This window comes from Alligator mississippiensis, chromosome 5 (genome assembly GCF_030867095.1).
Source record: "Alligator mississippiensis isolate rAllMis1 chromosome 5, rAllMis1, whole genome shotgun sequence".
NCBI classification, from domain to species: Eukaryota; Metazoa; Chordata; order Crocodylia; family Alligatoridae; genus Alligator; species Alligator mississippiensis.
Window position 1 is genome coordinate 220,008,100 of NC_081828.1, and position 22,563 is coordinate 220,030,662.

The 22,563-nt window shown below is 71.7% G+C and overlaps 2 protein-coding genes across 11 annotated transcripts in view; one reads left to right on the forward strand and one right to left on the reverse strand.

Annotated features, from left to right (window-relative positions):
* SLC4A2 (solute carrier family 4 member 2) lies at window positions 1-21,207 on the forward strand. Of its 8 annotated transcripts, none has more exons than XM_059729290.1 (23): window positions 1-99; window positions 9,188-9,319; window positions 12,114-12,282; window positions 12,395-12,627; window positions 12,715-12,839; window positions 12,946-13,172; window positions 13,482-13,618; window positions 13,754-13,934; window positions 14,035-14,170; window positions 14,697-14,880; window positions 15,014-15,128; window positions 15,202-15,386; window positions 15,523-15,736; window positions 15,830-16,045; window positions 16,325-16,473; window positions 16,742-16,936; window positions 17,269-17,514; window positions 17,715-17,807; window positions 17,904-18,070; window positions 18,305-18,558; window positions 18,726-18,895; window positions 19,846-20,019; window positions 20,220-21,207. In XM_059729290.1, the coding sequence occupies exons 2-23, from the start codon at window positions 9,260-9,262 to the stop codon at window positions 20,298-20,300; spliced, it is 3,711 nt and encodes a 1,236-aa protein (XP_059585273.1). In that variant the 5' UTR covers window positions 1-99; window positions 9,188-9,259; the 3' UTR covers window positions 20,301-21,207. The 8 variants fall into 8 exon arrangements, with proteins under 8 accessions (XP_059585273.1, XP_059585272.1, XP_059585277.1 ...); XM_059729289.1 differs by lacking the exon at window positions 1-99 and adding an exon at window positions 106-205; XM_059729294.1 differs by lacking the exon at window positions 1-99 and adding an exon at window positions 106-205 and having other exon boundaries at window positions 17,269-17,403.
* The window catches only part of FASTK (Fas activated serine/threonine kinase), a 13,292-nt gene continuing 11,934 nt past the window's right edge, over window positions 21,206-22,563 (reverse strand). For all 3 annotated transcript variants that reach the window (XM_019483982.2, XM_059729296.1, XM_006264925.4), the window contains exons 9-10: window positions 22,341-22,455; window positions 21,206-21,678 (exon numbers count right to left, since the gene is read on the reverse strand). In XM_019483982.2, the coding sequence (XP_019339527.1) occupies window positions 21,592-21,678; window positions 22,341-22,455 (202 nt within the window). In that variant the 3' untranslated portion in view covers window positions 21,206-21,591. The remainder of the gene's footprint in view (window positions 21,679-22,340; window positions 22,456-22,563) is intronic.

Consider the following 22,563-nt stretch of genomic DNA (forward strand, 5'->3'; position numbering starts at 1 on the left):
TCTCCCCGGGCAATGGGGGGCAGTCCGGGGGGGCGGGGCCTGCGGGGGGAGGAAGGAGCCGCGGCCCCCCCCTCCTCCCCCCGGCGCAGGCGGCGGCAGGTGAGCGCGGCCCCCCCGGGATTGCCCCCTTTTGCCCAGGCAGCCCGGGGTGCCCCCTCGTGCCACGTGCGGGGTGTGGCCCCCCCAGGCCGGGCCCCCCGTGCAGGTGAGCGGGGCGGGGCGGGGCGGGGCGGGGCGGGGGGGCTGGCACCATGCGCGGGGCACGCGGCCGCCCGCCACCGTGACATCGCTGCCCCTCCCCGAGGCGGGGGCGCGGGGGCGCCTCGGGGCAGCGGGCAGGGATACACGGCGCGTCGGGCGCTGGGCATCGCCGTGCGGCGGCAGGGCGCAGGGCATCGTGTTGGGCGGCATGGCGAGAGCAACACGTCGGGGCCCTGGGCTCTGCGGTGCGGGCGGCAGGGCAGCGCGTCGGGGCGCTGGGTGGCACGGTGTGGGTGGCACATCGGGGCCCTGGGCTCTGTGGTGCGGGCGGCAGGGCAGCGCGGCGGGGCGGGGAGCAGGGCTCTGCAGTGCAGGCAGCGTGTCGGGGCACTGGGCGGCACAGTGCGGGCAGCACACCGGGGCACTGGGCTCTGCGGTGCGGGCGGCAGGGCAGCGCGTCGGGGCAGGGAGCAGGGCTCTGCAGTGCAGGCGGCGGGGCAGCGCGTCGGGGCGCTGGGCGACACAGTGCGGGCAGCGCAGTGCGGGCAGCGCACCGGGGCACTGGGCTCTGCGGTGCGGGCGGCAGGGCAGCGCGTCGGGGCGCTGGGTGGCACGGTGTGGGTGGCACATCGGGGCCCTGGGCTCTGCGGTGCGGGCGGCAGGGCAGCGCGTTGGGGCAGGGAGCAGGGCTCTGCAGTGCAGGCGGCGGGGCAGCGCGGCGGGGCTCTGGGTGGCATGGTGTGGGTGGCACGTCGGGGCCCTGGGCTCTGCGGTGCGGGCGGCAGGGCAGCGCGTCGGGGCGCTGGGTGGCACGGTGTGGGTGGCACATCGGGGCCCTGGGCTCTGTGGTGCGGGCGGCAGGGCAGCGCGGCGGGGCGGGGAGCAGGGCTCTGCAGTGCAGGCAGCGTGTCGGGGCACTGGGCGGCACAGTGCGGGCAGCACACCGGGGCACTGGGCTCTGCGGTGCGGGCGGCAGGGCAGCGCGTCGGGGCAGGGAGCAGGGCTCTGCAGTGCAGGCGGCGGGGCAGCGCGTCGGGGCGCTGGGCGACACAGTGCGGGCAGCGCAGTGCGGGCAGCGCACCGGGGCACTGGGCTCTGCGGTGCGGGCGGCAGGGCAGCGCGTCGGGGCGCTGGGTGGCACGGTGTGGGTGGCACATCGGGGCCCTGGGCTCTGCGGTGCGGGCGGCAGGGCAGCGCGTTGGGGCAGGGAGCAGGGCTCTGCAGTGCAGGCGGCGGGGCAGCGCGGCGGGGCTCTGGGTGGCATGGTGTGGGTGGCACGTCGGGGCCCTGGGCTCTGCGGTGCGGGCGGCAGGGCAGCGCGTCGGGGCGCTGGGTGGCACGGTGTGGGTGGCACATCGGGGCCCTGGGCTCTGTGGTGCGGGCGGCAGGGCAGCGCGGCGGGGCGGGGAGCAGGGCTCTGCAGTGCAGGCAGCGTGTCGGGGCACTGGGCGGCACAGTGCGGGCAGCACACCGGGGCACTGGGCTCTGCGGTGCGGGCGGCAGGGCAGCGCGTCGGGGCAGGGAGCAGGGCTCTGCAGTGCAGGCGGCGGGGCAGCGCGTCGGGGCGCTGGGCGACACAGTGCGGGCAGCGCACCGGGGCACTGGGCTCTGCGGTGCGGGCGGCAGGGCAGCGCGTCGGGGCGCTGGGTGGCACGGTGTGGGTGGCACATCGGGGCCCTGGGCTCTGCGGTGCGGGCGGCAGGGCAGCGCGTTGGGGCAGGGAGCAGGGCTCCGCAGTGCAGGCGGCGGGGCAGCGCGGCGGGGCTCTGGGTGGCATGGTGTGGGTGGCACGTCGGGGCCCTGGGCTCTGCGGTGCGGGCGGCAGGGCAGCGCGTCGGGGCGCTGGGTGGCACGGTGTGGGTGGCACATCGGGGCCCTGGGCTCTGCGGTGCGGGCGGCAGGGCAGCGCGTCGGGGCAGGGAGCAGGGCTCTGCAGTGCAGGCGGCGGGGCAGCGCAGCGGGGCGCTGGGTGGCACGGTGTGGGTGGCACATCGGGGCCCTGGGCTCTGAGGTGCGGGCGGCAGGGCAGCGCGTCGGGGCGGGGAGCAGGGCTCTGCAGTGCAGGCGGCGGGGCAGCGCGTCGGGGCGCTGGGCAGCACGGTGCAGGCGGCACATCGGGGCAGGGAGCAGGGCAGTGCGTCAGGGCGCTGGGCGGCGTGGTGCGGGCGGCAGGGTGGCACAGTACGGGCAGGTCGAGGCACCGCCCAGGCTGCGGCTGTGCTGGGCAGCGTTGTGGTGTCCCCGGCTCCGGCACTCATTAGCAGCCGCCTGCAGGGCACCAACCCCTTCGTGCTCTTCAGGGTCACCGGACGACTTCAAGCGGCTGCTGGGAGCTGGGATTTCATTGCCCTAATGGCCCCCCCACTGCGGTGTGGCCCTGGGGAGGGGCGCTTGGCACTGCGCTGCACGGGGGCTGCCCGTGGCACGGGTGCAGCCGGCATCTCCTCCCCTCTCCTCCCGCCAGGGCAGCGCCGAGCGGCTCCAGACGAGGCCTGTAATTAGGGGGCGGGAGGCCGCGTGTCATCACCGCACCGTCTGGCCATGACGTGCCATGTCGTCGTCCCCCCCACCCAGGCCGCAGCCAGAGCGCTGGGGCTGCCCCGGGTCAGCGGCTCCCCCAGCCCCTCCGTCCCCCGCTGTGGGGTGCTGGGGTCTGCGCCCGGCCCCTCGCCCCAGACCGTGCTGTCAGCCCCTTATTACTGCCCCTTCCCTCTGGCCTTCGGTCCCCGACCCTGCCTCGCGGGGCCGTTCCCTGCAGGTGTGGGGCGGCCCCGAGCCCGGCACCCAGGTCCTGCAGCCAGCGCCGGAGCAGGGTCTGTGTCCCAGGCCCCCCCCGGCCTCACGCGCCTGTGCCAGCAGGTGCCCCCGCGACCCCTCTCCTCCGGGCCACGCTCGGCAGGCAGGTGCTGGCCCCTGGCCGACCCCAGTGCCCAGCGGGAGCCGCGGAGCTTGGAGGTGGGGCTGCCGGAGGAGCAGCGCGGAGACTTGGCACGCGCCGTGTTTGGACGAGGGGCCTGTTGCAGACTTGCCGAAACAAAGGCTCACGCTGGGTATAAAAGCCGTGCCGGCGCCGGGCAGCTCGCAGTGGCCGCAGGGGCTGTGCTTGCCCCGGGCCTGGCTCCCGCGCTCCCGGCCCGCGGGCCCCGAGCCCGGCGTGGCTCCTTGTTCAGGGGCCCGTTGCCCCCCAGCCCCGAGGACTCCGCCGGTGCCAGACCCGCACCCCGGCAGCACCGCGGGAGCCAGGAGCAGCCTGCTGGGACGGGGAGCCCGGAGGCTGGGCGATGGGGTGAGTGAGGGGCGGGCGCTGGCACCAGCTGCCCACGGCTGCCCGGAGTCGGGAAAGGGACGTGGCTGTGGGGGTAGGTCTTGGGGTGCAGCCGGGCCTCGACCTGGGGTCTCCCTTCCGGGGCCGGGGGGCTCTGGGTGGCTTGGCGTGGCCGGTGGGACCCACAGCTCCTGGCGTGGTGCCGAGGCTGCGGGCAGCTGCGCCCTGCTCCTTCCCCGGGGTCGGAGTCGGGGCCCTGGCCAGCTGGTGCTGAGCATCCGGGCTGGCGAGGGCTGCCCTGCCTCCCGTGGCCTCCCGTGGCCGGGGCGGGGCCCCAGCCGGCACTCCAGGCTCACGCTGCGGGCGTGCACGGGTGAGCAAGGCACTAGCGAGTCATTCCTGGCAGCGACGCTGGTGAGTTGGGGTCGCTCGCACTGGAGGGGTGGCTTCATGGCAGAGGTGTCGGGAGCCGCATGGCGGTCCCCCCCTCCCCACCCCGGGGCCGTGCCCCCTCCCCTGCTGGGCTGGGTGTGCCACCCTGTCCTCTCCAGAGGGGCCTGATAATTGCCATGGTGACAGGAGGAAACACTCGCTTCCTGGCCTCGTGACTGGAGCGGGCAGCTGGGGGGGCCGGGGCCCGCAGAGGCAGGGGTGGGCCGGGGGCAGCTGGGGGCCCCGGGGGGCCACGGCAGCAGGTCGCTGCGGATGCGGGGAGCGTCGGAGCGGGGGCAGGCGCTGGGGCCGTGGCTGGGGGGGTGGGAAGTGGGGGCCGTGCCGGCAGCCACCGTCGTGGAATATTAGAGCCCTTGAGGAATGCACGGGGGGGGGGAGGGGGATTAGCGCCCTCGCCACAGGCTTTTTGTCCCCCACGGACGGCGGCTCTGGGAACCGCCACTGCTCACGGTGCCCCCCGGGGCAACCCTGCCCCTGCCTGGGCCGGGACGGGTCCTGCCTGCCTTGACCCCGACGCTGACCCTGACCCTCCCTGACCTCCTCTGGTGGCGATGGTGGGGGCCGGTGCCCAGGCACCTGTGTCCTGCCGTCCGTCTGCCCCTTTTTGCCACGGGTGCCCTGCGGGCTGGTGCCAGGCTGAGGTGGCCCGGTGTAGGAAGCACGATTTGGGGACACGGTGGTTCCAGGACTCTGGTTCTGTCCGGGACTCCCCACGTGGGCTGGCACGACGTGGTGCCTGAGGGCTGGCTACCGCCAGGCTACGCTACCTCAGTCTCTAGTGGTTTCTTTCTGGGGGTAGAGTGAGGTTGCCTGGGCCCTGCAGCCACGCCGGGTCCCTGCTGCTGGTTCTGGTGCTGGGGGGTTGGAGGGGGACCATGTCCCATGATGGGCTGAGGGGAGCCGCCTGCGCCTGTCCTCGGTCTGACCCCGTCACCACAGGGCCACCCTGAGCGGCAGGGTAGGGTTCACACCCTGACACACAGGTTAAGGGAGGTGCCCGGGGACCCATGGGGAAGCGGTGGCGGAGCTAGAGCTGGTGCCATGCCCGCAACCCGCTGACAGCTGCACATGGGGAGGTGGCGCAAGCCTGCGGGGCTGCCGGCCTTGCCCCATTTCCTGGCTTTGCCGTGCTCCACCCTGCCCTGCCCTGCCCTGCCCTGCCCTGGTGCAGGAGCTCGGCTGGGGGGCCGCAAGTCTTGGCGGGGCGGGGCCGGGCGAGGGGCCGGGCGGGCACAGCGCTGGCAGGGCCTGCGGGCCACGTGCAGTAATCGCCTGAGCCGGGCCAGTCGGGGCTCGCCTGGAATGCGCCTCCTGCGCCGCGGCAGCACCAGCCAGCGCCACTCGCACCCGGCCCGGCCCGGCCCGGCCGCCCGCCCCGGGGCCGGGGTCTGCCGGGGTCGTGCCAGCACCCGCACCCTGCAGTCGCGCCATCCAGGCAAGGACCTCGGGCAGCACCGAAGGTCAGAGCAGGGCGCCGCGCTGGGACCCGTCTCCTCGCCCCCCGAGGCCAGGGCAGCCCCCAGGCTCGCAGCCCTCCTGAGCCCGCACCCCCCGTCTGCGCCTGGTCTGTCCGTCTGCGTCCGGGGCCATGGGAGCGCGACCGTCCTGCCGGCGGCATCACGTGCTCCAGCTGCCTCTTTGCGCACCCAGGCCGTGGTTCCCACGGGGTAGGACGGGGTGGGGGCGGCTCCTGCCCGCAGGCAGGGGGGCCCGGGCCTGCCCTGGGGGGACCCCCAACCCCCCCAGCCCGCGGGAGCACAGGGGCTATAAATAGCGGGTCCGGGGGCGGGAGAGGGAAGCGCTTGAGTCACCGGAGTCCTGCTCAATGTTTCCGGCGCCGGGCGGCATTTGCAGCAGACCCAGGGCCGCCGGACGGGGTTGACTCACCCCGGGGAAGTGCTCGTGCTCCTCCTCCACCCAGCGCAGCCCCGTGACTGCTTCCTCCCCCCCCCGGCCTGGCATGGCACCGGGGGGGGCACAGCCACCTGCCCTGTGCCCCTAACGCCTTCACGGGCAGGGGTCAGAGGGCATCGGGGTCGGGGCCATGGTGTCAGGCCCTCAGGGGGCCGTGTCCAGGCAGGGGTCACGGGGCGCCGGGGCCATGGGGCTGTGCCCCCGTGGAGTTGGGGCCAAGCTGTGTGCCAGAGGGGGGCCCCATCCTGCCCTGCCTGCTGGGGCCGGGGACAGGCCCGGCTGCTTCTCCGTCCCGCATGCAACAGTCCCCGAGGCACTCACAGGGTGCTAATCCCGGATTAAACGGACAAAGCTGCTTACGGGGCGGGGGGGGCACCGCCAGCGCAGGAATGCGAGGGCCCGGGGCAGGGCTGGCACGGGCCCGAGCAGCGTTGCACCGGTGAGACCCCATGGGCTGCTTGCCCCACGGCCGCCACGCTGCCCTGCGCCGGTGGAGCGGGGTGCCCTGGTTGCGCCCCGGCTCTGCCTCCGCCCGTCCCGGCCGGTGGCACCGTGCCCACGGCTCTGGCTGTGCCCAGGGCCAGCTGTCGGCACTTCAGAGGGAAGCAGAAAACAAAAACAAAGCGGCGGCACCGCAAGCCAAACACGAGGCCGCGGCGAGGGGGAAAGCAAACACGGCTCTGCCTTTGGGCCTCAGCGCTGGGCCTGTGTCGGCGCTGGTGCCGGCCTGGTCCCCGGGGAAGCCCCCACATGCCGTGGCCCGGGAGAAGCTGTTGGCGAGGGGCTGCGTGGGCCCGGCGGCGATGGGCAGCTGCTGGGCAGGGGCCGGCCCTGGGGTGTGGATGGGGTTGGGGCCAGGCCTGTGCCTGACCGTGCTGCAGGGTCCGGGGTGGGGGGACGTGGCCCTGGCCCCCTGCCCCAGCCAGCCAGCACAGGGGCTGCCCCTGCGTCCTGCCCGCAGCTTCTGGGGGGCAGGTGCTGGGCAGACCCGAGCTGCCCCCAGGGCCCCGGGAATGGGTCCGGCCCCGGGGTGGCACCAGCCAGGGCAGAGGTATGTGCTGGAGCCTTGCCGGCCTGCTGTGCCTGGTGCTGGGCCGGCTGCGGGGGCCGTGCCAGGGGGGTCAGGCCGGGCCGCGGGAGGGTGCTGGCCCCCGCTGGTAGGGCGCGGGGGGGCCGGGGCTTGGCAGGGCAACCTCATCTGCGCCCGCTCGGCAGGAATGTGGAAGTTCTGGCTCCTGCCCCGTAACCGGAGCCGCACAGCCTGCCCGGGGCCAGGACCGGGGCCGAGCAGCCCTCTCGCAGGGGCAGCTCTGGACGGCAGGCCCCAAGCGCCGTGCCGGCCGTAGGGCCGAGGTGGCAGTCCCGGGAGGCGCTGGGTGCCTGGGCACGGCCTGGGTCGCAGCCGCCCAGGTGCTGGACAGGAGGAGGAGGGTCTCGGGGCTCGGCCTGGGTGGGGGGGCGCACAGCGCCAGCTGGCGGGGCCGGGAGGCAGCTGGGGAGGGGGATGTGGCTCCGTCTGGGCTGCCTCTGCCCCGTGGCACAGTCTGCATGGCCCCCAGCTGTGCCGTGGTCCCGGCCGGTAGCACGGGGGCACCGACACTGGGGCAGGGGCTGCCTGGCATGGTGCGAGCTGCCCCCCTGCCTGGGTAATCCGGTCTGGAGACGTGCTGCAGAAACCTGGCTCTGGGCAGCGCTGCTGGCAGGGGCTGGCGTGGTACCGCCAGGCGCCCTGATCCCTGGTGGGGCTGGTGCCCGCCCCCCACCCGTACCCCCACCATGCCTGGGCACTGCCAGGCGCAGCGTGGGCTCCCCGGTGCCAGGGACGCAGCGCCTGCTGTCGGGACCGCTGTTACCCGGTGCTCTCCGGGCAGGGGCAGGCAGCAGTGGGTCAAGGGCAGAGATGGCCGCGCTGCGTCCTGCCCTTGGAAAGCCCCGAGCCCTGGGAAGGGCGACTCATGCGCTGGCAGCTCCTTCCCCGGGATCCCGCTCCCCTCATCCTGGGAGCCGCTGAGGCCCCAGAGGCGGGGGCAGCGCTGCCGGCCCCCCACACGGTCGTGCTGGAGCTGCGTGTCAGCGCCGGTTGGGGGTCCCTGCGTATGGGGAGGGGCTGCAGGGTGGGCGGGCCTGATGCCCCTGCCCCATGTTGCCCCTATTCTGGCACCCACGGCCTTGCCCCACCCCACCCCACCCCGCCTGGGAAGTGCCCGGCGGCCCCCCGGGCATTGGGGCACCAGGGCCCAGCCCCCACCCCCGGACGCCTGGGTCTGGCAGCATGGGGGCAGGGCAGCCGGGCACCCGGGGCTGGGTGAGTAACCGTGTGATGGCCAGTCATCGCCGGCCGGCCCCTACCCCGTCGCCTCCCGCCCCTCACGTGGCCACGGCTCATGGGACCATAAAGCCTGCAAGGACGTCGCGGCCCCGCAGACAGCAGTGACTGTCCCGGGCGCGGGCGCGGGGGGCTGCGGGCGCCGGCAGGGCTGTCTCCGATGTGGCATCCAGCCGCCCCCTGCTCCTAGCGCGCGGGAGGTGAGTGCGGCGCTGGGCCGGCAGCACGGCCCTGTTGCAGCCCGTGGCGTGGGCTCCGTGTGGGGTCGGGGGCCGGGCTGCCCATGGGTTCCTGTGGCGTGGGCGGGAGCAAGTCCTCGCGGTGCTGGGGGGATGCGGGCCTCTGACTGCTGCGTGCTGAGCTGTGGGTGCCTCCCTGGTTGCTCCGTGTGCTGGGACACGTGTGCTGACGTGTTCCCCGAACCGGGGCCTGGGCCGTGGCCTGCGCTGCCCGTGCCCTGGCTGGGCCTGCATGCGCGAGCTGGCTCCATCCGGGCGGCTCTGGCTCTGGCCGCGGGGACCCCGCTCCTCCTTCGTTGCTCTTGGCGCTCGCTCGCGCTTCGGGGCGCCACGGCCAAGACAAACGGGGCCGGAGCCGACCCCTGGCGCGTGGCCCCTCCTCTGTTTGCCTTCGCTCCCTGGCCCCGGGGCCTGCTGGGCCAGGGCTGGGCCGGGCCCCCTCCCCGGGGCGGTGTCCGTGCGGCGCCGTGGGCCCCGGGGTGCCGCAGGCACAGCACTCGCCCCTCCCTGCCGCTTTCTGGGGCTGTGGCACCCCCTCCTCACCCCACGTGGCTTCAGCACCGTCCAGGCTGGGGGGCCAAGGCGCACTTTCGGGGTCGAGCTCACGGTGGATCTAAGAGGCTGTGCCAGCGGGCACCTGGGGGGCCGGGCCATGCAGGGATGGGGGCAGGGGTGGGTGCACCCACAGCATCAAGGCCGGGTGTGACCCCAGGGGAGGGTGGGTGCTGGTGACGGGGCCGGGGGCTGCTGCAGTGGTCCTGACCGCCCCCTCCCCCCGTACCCCTACAGGTTATGCTGCCCCCAGCACGCCCTCTGAGCGCCCGTGAGAAGGAGAAGGGCTAGCGCGCTGCCCGCGCCACCATGACGCAAGCCCCGGTCTCCTCCGAGATCCACCACATCGTCTCGTCGGCCTTCGACAGCGTGAGTGCCCGGCGCGGCGCGGGGGTGCCCGTCCCTGCCCCCGAGGCCGGGGGGTGCGAAGGTCTCGGCCGTTCTGTGCCCAGCCTGGCAGGGCTCGGCCACAGCGAGGTCCTGAGCCCCTGGCTCCCCCCGCAGGGATGTGGGAGCTCAGACCCCCCAGGGCCCAGGCAGGCAGCACCCCTGAGGGGCTGCGGTGTGGGGCTGTGCTGGGGGCCAAGGGCGCGTGGGCCCAGGTGAGCCAGCCCTGCTCACACCCCCCAGTGCCACGCAGCTCAGCCTGCCCCTGCCCTTTGTGTCCCTGCGGGAGAACCTGGACTGGGGGCTTCCCTGCCACCCCACACCCCCGAGCCCCAGGGCTGCGCGGCCCCTCGGAGCTCAGCCAGCGCTGCCAGGGGCGTGTGCAGGTCCCCCCAGCCTGGCACTGGGCTGTACTGGGCCCCGGGGCCGTGGCCGCTCTCCCCACAACACGTGCTGGGCGCCCGGGCTGCCTGGGTGGTGCGTGGGGGTTAATGATTAACCCTTTGTGCAGCGCCGCCCCTGCTGTTGGGCTGTCTCGCCATTGCCCAGGCAACAGTGCCACGTCAGGTGGGAGGGTGCCCGGCCACAGCCCTTCTGCCCCCTTGCCCCTGTCTGCCCCCCACTCCTGCCCCTGCCCCTCTCCCTGCCCCAGGCGGGTGGCCGGTGCTGCTGGCCATGGACTTCCTGCTGAGCTCCCAGGTAGGAAGCGCCGCGGCTCTGGTGACGCGCCCGACCAGGCGGCTTTGTCCCGACCAGGCGGCTTTGTCCCTGGGGATCGCCCCACACCAGCCCAGGGCACCCCACGGGGAACAGGCATGGGGAGCTGCGGGGGGCCATGGGCTGGGCTGGCTGTGCTGGCTGGGACGCTGCCCCAGGGCGCCCGCCCCACCCTGGCCCCGCGGGACACGGGCAGGGTGGTGCAGCCACGTGCTCATCGGCCCCAGGCCCGGGGGAAACACGGCAGGCACCAGGGCCTTAGGACCAGGGGGGCGGGGGGCGGGGGTCTCAAGGCCATGGCCTGGGACAGGGCAGCAACGATGACTGCCCCTTCCCAGCGTGCTGCCCGGTCCCGGCTCCCGCGGCCCTGGGGAGGAAGCAGGGGCCTGCGCAGCGCCCAGTTGTGGGGCGGGGCTGCACCCTGCACAAAGCCCGAAGCGGGGAGGGAGCCGGGGGGGAGGCTGCACCCTGCACAAAACCCAAAGGTTGGGGGTTGCACCCCACACAGTGCCTGGGGGGGCTGCACCCCGCACAGCACTGGGAGGGAGGGGCTGCATCTTGCACAGTGTTACGGGGTGCACCCCACACAGCCCCCAAAGGGGGGAGAAGCTGAACCCCATGCAGCACCTGTGGGGGAAGCTGCACCTGCACAGTACCCAAAGTGGGGAGCAACTGCACCCCCATAGCACCTTGGGGGGGACCTGTCATCCCCCCCTGCAGCATCCCCAATGGGGCTCCCCCTTGGGGGGGTCTGCCCCAGCCCTGCAGCAGGGAGGCACTGCCCCTGCCCCCCCCGCAGCACCCTGGAGCGGGCGGCGCTGCGGCGGTGTCACCTTGGCGCGGGGCTGGCGGCTCCGTCAATATTTGGTGCGGGCGCGAGCGGGAGCCGCCTGTCACCGAGCCGAGCTCAGGCTCCGCTCCGCAGCCGTGACCTTCCCGCTCGGGCGCTGCGCTCCATAAAGCGCCGCGCCAGCCGCACCGGGCAGCCTGCGCCCCTGCAGCGCCCGCCCGCCTGCCTGCCATGGCTCAGGTACCCGCGCTGCGGGGCAGGGGTGCCTGCATGGCCCGGCCCCTGGATGGGGGCTCCTGTGCCCCCAGCTGTGCTGCTCCCCCTGCGCCCCCCCCAGCCAGGAGCTTGGAGCGGGGGCGGGGACTGGGCCCCCTGGGGTGCATGCGACCTGACCCAGTGCTGCTGGGAGGGGAAGGGGGAGCGGCGGGGGGGCGCTGAGGGGGACTTGGGGGCAGCAGGGGTGGGGGGTACAGGAAGGGTTGTGGTGCTGGGGGCAGAGGGCATCCTGCTGGGGGCGCTGTGCTGCAGGGGTACAGGGGCAACAGGGGTGCTGTGCTGTGGCTGGGGGGCACCCCCCAGGGGTGCTGGGCTACAGTGGGGACAGCAGGGGCCACTGTGCTGGGGGGGACAGAACAGGGCACCCAGCAGGGGTGCTGTGCTGGGGGGGCAGGCAGCAGGGGTGCTGTGCTGGGGGGGCACCCAGCAGGGGGCGCTGTGCTGGGGGGGGCAGAACAGGGCACCCAGCAGGGGTGCTGTGCTGGGGGGGCACCCAGCAGGGGGCGCTGTGCTGGGGGGGGCAGAACAGGGCACCCAGCAGGGGTGCTGTGCTGCAGGAAGAGCACCCAACAGGGCACTGTGCTGCGGGGGGTATGTGGCAGGGGGCACTGTGCTGGGGGGCACCAAGGAGGGGACACTGCTGGCAGGAGGCGCTGTGCTGCAGGGGGTGCATGCAGCAGGGGGCACTGTGCTGGGAGGGGGGGCACCCAGGAGGGGACATGGCTGGCAGGGGGCAGACAGCAGGGGGCGCTGTGCTGCAGGAGGTGCATGCAGCAGGGGGTGCTGTGCTGGGGGGGCACATAGCAAGGGGTGCTGTGATAGGGGGCACGCAGCAGGGGGTGCTGTGCTGGGAAGCAGATAGCAGGGGGCACTGTGCTGGGGGGTGCACACAGCAGGGGGCGCTGTGCTGGGGGGTGCACACAGCAGGGGCGCTGCCCCCATTAGGCGGCACTGCCCCAGGTAGGCACTGACCTGCGGTGGCGCTGCCCACAGCCCGAGCAGGAGGCGCTGGGCCCCGGGTCGCCCAAGCTGGAGGAGGAGGAGGAGCGGGACCTGAACAAGGCGCTGGGGGTGGCGCGCTTCCAGATCCTGCAGCACTCGCACTCGCACCCGCGCGGCGTGGAGGATGCCGGGCGCAGCTACAGCGAGGAGGACTTTGAGTGTGAGTGCGGGGGCGGGGGCAGGGCGCGCAGGGGTCCCGGGGCTGCCCCCTGCTCCCGGGGGGTGCTGCCTGGGTGGCCCCCGGCTGAGCCCAGCCTGCTGCTCGCCCGCAGACCACCGGCAGAGCTCGCACCACATCCACCACCCGCTGTCGGCGCACCTGCCTGCGGACGCGCGCCGCAAGAAGGGGCCGCGGAAAGGCAAGAAGAAGCGGCGCCGAGCATCCGCGCCCGGGGAGACGCCGCCCATCGAGGAGGCCGAGGAGGACGAGGATGACGCTGGCGACACCGAGACCGAGCGCTCGGCCGAGGAGCTGCTGCAGGGCAGCGCGCCCGAGGCGGTGCAGGTGCGGTACGGGGGGCATGGGGCGGCCGTGGGGCACAGGGGGGGGCTGGCAGCTGCCGGCCCCATGCGCCCCCTCCCTTTGTCTCAGTTTTTCCTGCAGGAGGATGACGCAGGCGAGCGTCGGACCGAGGAGTCGTCCGCCCCCAGCTCCCCGGCTGAGCCCAGTCCGCCCGCGCCCGTACCTGCCGCCCCCCACGATGCCAGGGGTCCCAGGTGAGTGACTTTGCTGCAGGGCCCGGGGCTGCCGGTGCGGGGGGGTGGGCATCGACCCCCAGCTTGGCGCTGGGAGTGGATGCTGAGGCAGGGGTGCGTGTTGCAGCCCGGAGGCCGAGGAGGAGCGCGAGGCCGAGGGCACGGGGCCGGACGAGCCCGGCTCCCCCGGGCGCCCCTTGGCCAAGTCGCAGCCCGGGCACCGCAGCTACAACCTGCACGAGCGCCGGCGCATCGGCAGCATGACGGGCGTGGAGCAGGCCCAGTACCAGAAGGTGCCCACGGACGAGTCGGAGGCGCAGACGCTGGCCTCGGCCGATCTGGACTACATGAAGAGTGAGCGTGGGCGGCGGGGCCAGGGAGAGCTGGGCGGGGGTGTCCCCAGTCCCCCTTGCGGCGCTGACCCACGTCCCAGCCCAGGCAGGGGGGCTGGTGGAGGCACAGAGCTGCTCCCTGCGTGCGGCATCCCCCCTGTGCCCTCCCATAACCCCAGCCCTCCCCCAGGCCCTAGGGTAGACCCCCTTCCCCACCCAGCCCGGGCCCACTGTCTGCCCAGGGTGCCCTCACCGCGGCAGGCCTCCCCGAGCCATTTGCCCGCATACCCATGGCCCTGCCTGCTCAGCTCTCCGCCCTGGCTCCTGGCAGGTCACAGGTTCGAGGACGTGCCCGGGGTGCGCCGGCACCTGGTGCGGAAAAGCACCAAGGGTCAAATCGTGCACGTCAGCAAGGAGCACCGGGAGCCCAGCGCCCGGCACCGCAAGCACGACCGGCAGCCGCACGAGGTGGGGGCAGGCGCTTGGGGGCGGGTTTGGGAATGGGGTGGCAGCTCTGGGACCTGCCGTTTCCAGGGGGCCGGATGGGCGATGGTTCGGGACCCTCCTGGGGTCCCGCTCACCCGCGCCCCGACCTGGCCCTAGGTGTTCGTGGAGCTGAACGAGCTGATGGTGGACAAGAACCAGGAGATGCAGTGGAAGGAGACGGCGCGCTGGATCAAGTTCGAGGAGGACGTGGAGGAGGAGACGGACCGCTGGGGCAAGCCCCACGTGGCCTCGCTGAGCTTCCGCAGCCTCCTGGAGCTGCGCAAGACGCTGGCGCACGGTAGGGGGGGCCGCGGCCTGCCGGAGGGGGCTGGGCCCCCGGGGGGAGTGGTGCTGGGCCCCCGGCGGCCGCGCAGCGCCCTCAGCGCTGCCTCCCGCAGGGGCCGTGCTGCTGGACCTGGACCAGAAGACGCTGCCCGGCGTGGCCCACCAGGTGGTCGAGCAGATGATCATCTCGGACCAGATCCGGGCTGAGGACCGCGCCAACGTGCTGCGGGCACTGCTGCTCAAGCACAGGTCAGCCGGGCGCCGTGGGGGCCGGGCCTGCTCTGCTGGCCCCCGGGGGGGTGCACCCCTGTCCACGACCCCCCCGGCAGCAGCAGGACCTTGTCAGCCGCGGCCCCCCTGCTCTTCCAGGGGCAGGGGCGATGTTGGGGTCACTGTGTCGCGCTGCTCAGAGCTCTGCCCCCGCTGCAGAGATTTGGCCGTGGGGCAACATCTGCCTCTCCTGTGCTGCCAGATTTCCGGACGGGTGGGACAGGCCGGGGGGCCAGGCCCCGTGTCCCTGCTGGGGCCAGATCCCAGCAGGCAGGGTGGCATGGGCCCAATCCTGATGCACAGGGCGGCTGTGCAGGGCCCGATCCGGCTGGGGGACTGGCCCCGCACCACTCGCCTGTCCCACGGGGCCAAAAAGCCGAGCACGACAGGGTCTGATGAGGCTTCGTGTGGGAGGGTGGGGACAGGGCGGATCCTGCCCTAGCCGCGGGCTTGGCGGGGCCGCCGGCCTGGCCCGCGTGTCCATGAAGGTCCCGTGCACCCGCAGCCACCCGAGCGACGAGAAGGACTTCTCCTTCCCCCGCAACATCTCGGCCGGCAGCCTGGGCTCCCTGCTGGGGCACCACCACAGCGCCAACCATGTGGGCGAGGGCGCCGAGCCAGCTGTCACCGAGCCCCTCATTGGCGCCGTCCCCGTCGAGCACGAGGTCCAAATCGACATTGAGCGTGAGGTCAGTGGCAGCCGGAGCCCGGTCTCCCACCCCGCTCCCTCCAAGCCCTGCCTCCTCCATTGCCCTCGACCCCTGCCCTGTGCCCCCTCCGCCATCGCAGCCCGCGCTCACCTGTCCCCCTGTCTCCGCGCAGAAGGAGGTGCTGACCCCGCCGCCGCCCGCCGGTATCACGCGCTCCAAGTCCAAGCACGAGCTGAAGCTGCTGGAGAAGATCCCGGACAACGCGGAGGCCACGGTGGTGCTTGTGGGTAAGGGCTGGTAGGGCCGGGCGGAGTGGGGGCAGTGCCGCGGGCAGGCGCTCACCTCCGTCCCGGCGCGCAGGCTGCGTGGAGTTCCTGGACCAGCCCACCATGGCCTTCGTGCGGCTGCAGGAGGCCGCGGAGCTGGACTCGGTGCTGGAGGTGCCCATCCCCGTGCGCTTCCTCTTCGTGCTGCTGGGGCCCAGCAGTGCCAACATGGACTACCACGAGATCGGCCGCTCCATCTCCACCCTCATGTCCGACAAGGTACCGCCTCCCCTGCCCTCGGCCAGAGCCCCCAGCCCAGCCACGGGCCCCTGCAACCCCTGGGCTCCCTCCTGCCCCAGGCCAGGGGGGTTCGATGTCCCCCTCCAGTCCCATGTAACACGGTGGGTGCCCGCAGCCCTTCCATGAGGCGGCCTACCTGGCGGACGACCGGCACGACCTCCTCAACGCCATCAACGAGTTCCTGGACTGCAGCGTGGTGCTGCCGCCCTCCGAGGTGCAGGGCGAGGAGCTGCTGCGCAGCGTCGCCCACTTCCAGCGCGAGATGCTCAAGCGGCGCGAGGAGCAGGAGCGGCGCCTGCTGCTGGAGCCCAAGTCTCCCGAGGAGAAAGGTGCCAGGGCCAGCCCCGCCGGGGGCACGGGGCGGCGGTGGGGGGCACAGGGTGGCGGGCGCAGCAGTGACGGGGGGGTGTCGTGCATGGCAGCGCTGCTGCGGCTGGCGGTGGCAGAGGCCGAGGCAGAGGACGACCCGCTGCGCCGCACGGGACACCCGTTCGGGGGCCTGATCCGGGACGTGCGCCGGCGCTACCCCAAGTACCTGAGCGACTTCCGCGACGCCCTCAACCCCCAGTGCGTCGCTGCCGTCATCTTCATCTACTTCGCCGCCCTCTCGCCTGCCATCACCTTCGGGGGGCTGCTGGGTAAGGGGGCCTGTGTGGACTGGGGGTCAGGGGGACCTGTCCTGGGGGCAACAGGGTAAAGGGGGCTTGGGGGTGAGTGAGCTGAGCTGTGGGGGTCGGGTTGGGGGTGGTCATGTGGGGCCCTGGGGGTGGCTATTACTGCACCGGGGGTAAGCGGGGCATGGCTGGGGCGCGGTCCCCAGTACCAGGGGCTGCGCGGGGGTCATCTGGGTCTGGCTGTGGGGGCCTAGCTCGATTGCCGGGCACTAACGCTGCTCCCCACCTGCCCGCCCGCCCCAGGGGAGAAGACGGAGAACCTCATCGGGGTGTCGGAGTTGATCATCTCCACGGCGCTGCAGGGCATCATCTTCTGCCTTCTGGGCGCACAGCCCCTGCTCGTCATCGGCTTCTCAGGGCCCCTGCTTGTCTTTGAGGAGGCTTTCTACACGGTGAGCCTGGTCCCCCAACAGCCACCACGGCCAACCGTGGAGGGCCTGTTCCTGGAGCTGGGGAGGGGCCGTGTCCCGGCACCACCCGCCTCTGGCCCCCGGCTGGGACAGTGCCTCACGGGCTGCCTGGCAAGGACCCGCCGGCCCGCAGCTGCAGCCGGCGTGGGTACCCGGAGCCCCCGGCCTGGCCCTGTCCCGGGGGGTGGAGGGGGTGACCTGGGGGCAGGTGTGGGGGTGCAGGGCCGCAGCGCTGAGCCGGCGGGTGCAGTTCTGCAGGTCCAACGGGTTGGAGTACCTGGTGGGGCGCGTCTGGATCGGACTGTGGCTCGTGCTCATCGTGCTGGTGATGGTGGCCTTCGAGGGCAGCTTCCTCGTGCGCTTCGTGTCCCGCTTCACCCAGGAGATCTTCGCCTTCCTCATCTCCCTCATCTTCATCTACGAGACCTTCTCCAAGCTGGCCAAGGTCCGGCCCGGCCCAGCCGGCCTGCGGGGGCATGGGGGCCACGGGCTGGACTGGGGTGGTGGCTCTGCCTTGGGGGGGCTGGTGCGGGCTCTGCATGGGGGTGGGCAGGGATGGGAATGGAGGCTGCGGGGGTCACTGGGGCAGGGGGCTGTGCTGAGGGGGTCCATGGCAGTGGGGGATCTGCTGGGGGTTGGGGGTGTTGGGGCTGGGGCTCTGTGTCACTGGGGGTCCATGCGGTTGGGGGCTCTGCTGGCAGGGGCTGGGGGTCCGTGGGCTGGGAGCGGATGGTGCCGACAGGGCTGCAAGGGGGTCTGAGCCATGCGGCCCTGCAGATCTTCCAGGAGCACCCGCTGCACGGCTGTGAGCAGGCTGACGCCAACGGCACGAGTGAGGACGCGGCGGACCTGGGCGTGAGGAACGGGACGGCAGCGCCGGGGAACGGGACGTGGAGCCCGGCGGGCACCCAGGTGACGGGGCAGCCCAACACGGCGCTGCTGTCCCTCGTACTCATGGCTGGCACCTTCTTCATTGCCTTCTTCCTGCGCAAGTTCAAGAACAGCCGCTTCTTCCCCGGGCGGGTGCGTGGGGGGCGGGGGGGCAAGGGGGTGGACACGGAGGCTGCGGGGAGCAGGGGTCAAGGGCCGAGGGTGGGAATGGAGACGGCAGGGGGCAGGAGTCGGGCAGGGCTGGGGGCGGAGGGGGGCAGGGCTGGGATCGGAGGCGGCAGGGCCAGGGGCGCCGGGGTGGGGAGCTGGACCCTGACGCACTGTCCCTGCAGATCCGGCGGGTGATTGGGGACTTCGGCGTGCCCATCGCCATCCTCGTCATGGTGCTAGTCGACTACAGCATCCAGGACACCACCTACACACAGGTCCGCGGGGCAGGGTGTTGGGGGACGGGGTGGGGGCCCGAGGGCCAGTTCCTTGTGCCTGCAGTGCTCACCCCCGCTGCCCCCATCTCCCTGCAGAAGCTGAAGGTGCCAAGCGGCTTCTCAGTGACGGCACCCGAGAAGCGGGGCTGGGTGATCAACCCGCTGGGGGAGAAGGACCCCTTCCCCATCTGGATGATGGTGGCCAGCGTCCTCCCAGCCATTCTTGTCTTCATCCTCATCTTCATGGAGACCCAGATCACCACGTGAGAGCCCCGTGCCCTCCGGGGCTGGGCTGGGCTGGTGTGGGGGCTGGGACAGCTGGGGAGGTGCTGGGAGCAGAGGTCTGGGCTGTGCAGGGGGGAGCTGGGAGTGCTGGGGGGATCCAGGCTATCCTGGGGGGAGTTGGGAGTGCTGGCGGGGGGGACTAGGGGTGCTTGGGGAGTCTGGGCCGTGTGCCGGGGGGCTGCGAGTGGTGCTGACCTGCCCCGCTCCCCCAGGCTGATCATCAGCAAGAAGGAGCGCATGCTGCAGAAGGGCTCCGGCTTCCACCTGGACCTGCTGCTCATCGTGGCCATGGGTGGCTGCTTCGCGCTGTTCGGGCTTCCCTGGCTGGCGGCTGCCACGGTGCGCTCGGTCACGCACGCCAACGCGCTCACCGTCATGAGCAAGGCCGTGGCGCCCGGCGACAAGCCCAAGATCCAGGAGGTGAAGGAGCAGCGTGTCACCGGACTGCTGGTGGCCGTGCTCGTGGGTGAGTCCTGCCCACGCCGTGCCCAGCCCTGTTCCACCCTGGCTGGGCCTGGGGTAGCTCTGGGGGGCGGGAGGGTGATGCTGGGTGCAGCCTGGTCTGCAGGGTGCCCTTGGGGAGTGGGAGCAGGCGTGCAGGCCCAGGGCACAGGTGACTCCCTCTGCCTCCAGGCCTGTCCATCGTCATTGGGGAGCTGCTGCAGAAGATCCCACTAGCTGTGCTCTTCGGGATCTTCCTCTACATGGGGGTGACGTCGCTCAACGGCATCCAGTTCTACGAGCGCCTCCAGCTGCTGCTCATGCCCCCCAAGCACCACCCCGATCTCCCCTACGTCAAGAAGGTGCGGGGCTCAGCGCTGGTGCAGGGGTAGATGTGGGGGGCTGGGAGCCCTGCTGGGCAGCACCATGGAGGGACCTGGGTACAAGACACAGGAGGTGCTGTGCTTCTCTGCTTGGCACTGGTGAGGCATGCTCTGGATCTGGCGTGCAGTTCTGGGCTCCATGCTTTAAAAGGGATGTGGAGAAGTGAGGGACCGCAGGCAGCGACAGAGATGCTCAAGGGCTTGGAAGGCAGGTCGAGCCAGACGCTCCAGCAGCTGGGCCTGGTCAGGTGGCAGGAAAGGTGCCTCAGAAGCGACGCGAGAACAGGCTGCATTACCTGCAGGGCTGCCTGCCGTAAGAAGGGAAAGATCCTGTTCCCTTCTGCTGAGAGCAGGGCACGAGCAGCAGCTGTAAGTGGCAGCAAAGCAGGTTTAGGCTGGACCTCAGGAATCACTTCTGCATGGGCAGAGCAGGGAGGCCATGGGAGATGCCGGGGAAGGAGGGACGCACCATCGCTGGAGGTGTCAGAGAGGTTGGACGGGCAGCGGTCAGCGATGATCAAGGCACAGCCATGCCTGTGCTGTGCTGGGGGGCTTACCCGGGCTGTACCGGTTGCCCCTTTCCTACTTCTGCTCCACGTGTCCGGGTTCTTGAAGCCTCTCCCGAAGGTGCTGGGTGCTGGCTACAGCCCGGACTGGGGACGGGGCTGTGAAAATGCTCCTGATGGCACTGACCCCTGGGGTCCTGGCAAGAGGGTCTGCTCCTCTGCTCAGGACGTTGCCCCGTCCCCCTGCTCTAGGCAACGACCGTGTTGCTGACCCCAAGGCTGCCGGGGCGTTGTAGGACCAGGCCTTGTCTGGTGGGGCTCAGATGGGGCTGCTGCTTGGGGCAGAGGTTGGATGAGCAGCAACCCCCCGAGGTCCTGAGCCCGGCCGGCAGCCCTGACCCATGGACTCTGCTGCTTTTGCAGGTGCGGACGCTGCGCATGCACCTGTTCACGGGGCTGCAGCTGGTGTGCCTGGCTGTCCTCTGGGCTGTCATGTCCACTGTGGCTTCGCTGGCCTTCCCCTTCATCCTCATCCTCACTGTGCCCCTGCGTATGTTCCTGCTTGCACGCATCTTCACTGACCACGAGATGAAGTGTGTAAGTGTCCCCCCGCCCCCGGATGTGGTGGGGAGACCCTCATCCTGCCTGTGTCCTATGATCGGGCCCAGCGCCTCTGGCTGTAGGGAGGGTCTCGCCCTCCCTGTGCCAGGCAGTGGCAGCTCTGGAATTGGGGGCTTTGGGGGTGGGAAGAGGCCCCCAAGCTCTGTGCCCACCCTGAGCCCCCCGTATTTCCCCAGCTGGACGCCAACGAGGCCGAGCCTGTGCTGGACGAACGGGAGGGCATTGACGAGTACAACGAGATGCCGATGCCTGTGTGAGCTGCCAGCCCAGCCTCTGTCCACGCACCTGGCCTGGCATAGGCAGATACGCGACCCCCCTCCTGCTGCTCCTCTGGGACACGTGTCACCACCGCCAAAGGACCTGGAGCGGCCCTGGGGCCCCGCTGTGGACCCCGCGCTCACCCAGTGCCTTGCTCCCCATGCCAGCAGGGAGGACAGCCCCCTGCCTGGCCGCAGGCACCTGCCAAAGAGCCCGCCTTGCTGCCCAGCTACCGTCCAGGGGCAAGGAGCAGGACCCTACTGGGGCTGGGGGGCACAGGGGCTGCCCCCTGCCCTGGCCTGCTCCGTCCAGCCCTGTGCCAGCCCAGCCCTGGGTGCCTCTGACAATCAGGTGTTTCCAAGACTGCAGTATTTTATTTAAGACAATAATTGAACTATCAATCAATGGCTTTGTAAGGAGCTGGGGCTGCAGCCGGGGCAGCTTCTGGGGCTCTGCAGCGGACGCCAGCCAAGCCTCCAGCCATGGCTCTCCACCCTCTCTGCCTCACAGCCCAGACAGACCGGAGGTCCCGGGTCTGACCCAGCACCCAGCTGCCTGTTCTTGCCACAGGACCATGGCAGAGCCACTCCTGGATGGCAGAGACCACCAGGCTGCAGGGCTGGACACTGGCTGTCTTGGTTTCTCTTGTGCATCCTGTCTGCAACCCTCATGCCAACACTACGTGGCCCCCCACTCATGGGGGAAGAGGCTGCGCTCAGGGACACTGGCAATGTTCCCCTTTCCAATGCCCTGAGCCCAGGCCGCCCCGGATGGATGCAGAAGCATCACGTGGCCGGGCCGAGGGAGGCTGTCAGCCCCTGGAGGGGTGGGGGCCGCATCACTGGGGCACCTGGGGTGCACAGGAGCTGCTCCCAGGGCAGCTAATAAATGCAAAGACAAGGTGGATTTTTCACCTCTTTTATTGTAAAGTTCGTCCTCTGGGTCCAGCGCCCAGGCAGGGTGGCCGCACACACATGGCCACAGCCGGCCCAGCCCCACGGCGCCACTGTGCAAAGGGCCAGGCCCCCTCCCGCACGCTCTTGGCCCCCAGAGCACCCCGGGGCAGCAGTGACCGTGGCCAGTTGCTGTGGCAGGCTCGGGGACCTGCCCCCCCGCAGCATCAGAGGCAGTGGACGGGCCCCTGCCACGGCTTGGCCCAGCACCCAGCCCCGCCACCAGGCAGCACCTGTCCCTCAGCCCCATCCCCACCAACGGCAATAAATAAGTCTGGCCTAGCCCTGTCTCCACTCCCCGGGGCCCGGGAGGCGCTGCCCAGGGCCGAGGGACCCCTCAGAAGCGCAGCTCCCTCAACTTCTGCCGCAGGTACTGCTTGGCCTCCTCGATGCCGCTCACTTTCTCCAGCTCCGTGTAGGGCAGCTGGAAACGGGGGGAGCAGGTCACACGGGAGTCCAGGAGGCCACAGCAGTCAAGGAGGAGGGTAGCAGAGATGGGCCCCACGCCAGGTGGAGAACACTGCCCCTTCCAGGGCAGCCTTTACCCCCATCCCTGGCCCTGTTAGCCAGCTGGAGCAAGCCCAGCACTGCCCCTAGCCCTCCCTCCAAAGTCTAGGCCCAAGGGAACAGCCCAAGATGGGGGCAGCAGGGGGACGGATTTGGGGGAGGGGTGTTTGGTCATGGCCTTAACATGACTGCAATGGGACATGGGCACCAGGCAACGAGTGTCACTACACTCTGGGGTAAGGGACAATGGAGGGGAGTATGGCACACCCCAGCTGCAGTCAGGGCACAGGGCAGCTCCAGGCCCCTGGTATCAGGAGGTGGTGAAGGCCCCGGGGCCAGTCAAAGGCCAGGAGAAGGAGCAGGAAATGAGGACAGGGACAGCCAGCCATGAGGATGTTGATGTGGCGCTGCAGCCATGGCAGGAAAAGCCATGACCTTGGGCAAAGGTGGGATGGGGTCTCTAGGAAGCCTCTGTCTGGGGGCAGGAAAAGCCCCTTCTTGCCCGATCCAGCCTGCATACCACCCCGATCTGTGAAGAGGGGTGCGGGGCAGCCCCTGCCCTGCTCACACCCCACTCACCTGGATCAGGCAGTAGCCCAGCAGCTGCAGGTGCCGGTCGCGCATGGCTCGTGAGCCCACCAGGATGTCCGAGTTCTGGCAGTAATGCCACTTGTCATTGACCGACAGCACGACCCTGCAGGACAGAGCAGGCAGCGTCAGGCTGACCAGGGCCACGGGGCTGCAGGGGAGACCTCCCGGGGTAGGGGCAGGGCTCGGACAGTGCGACCTCATGCCAATCATC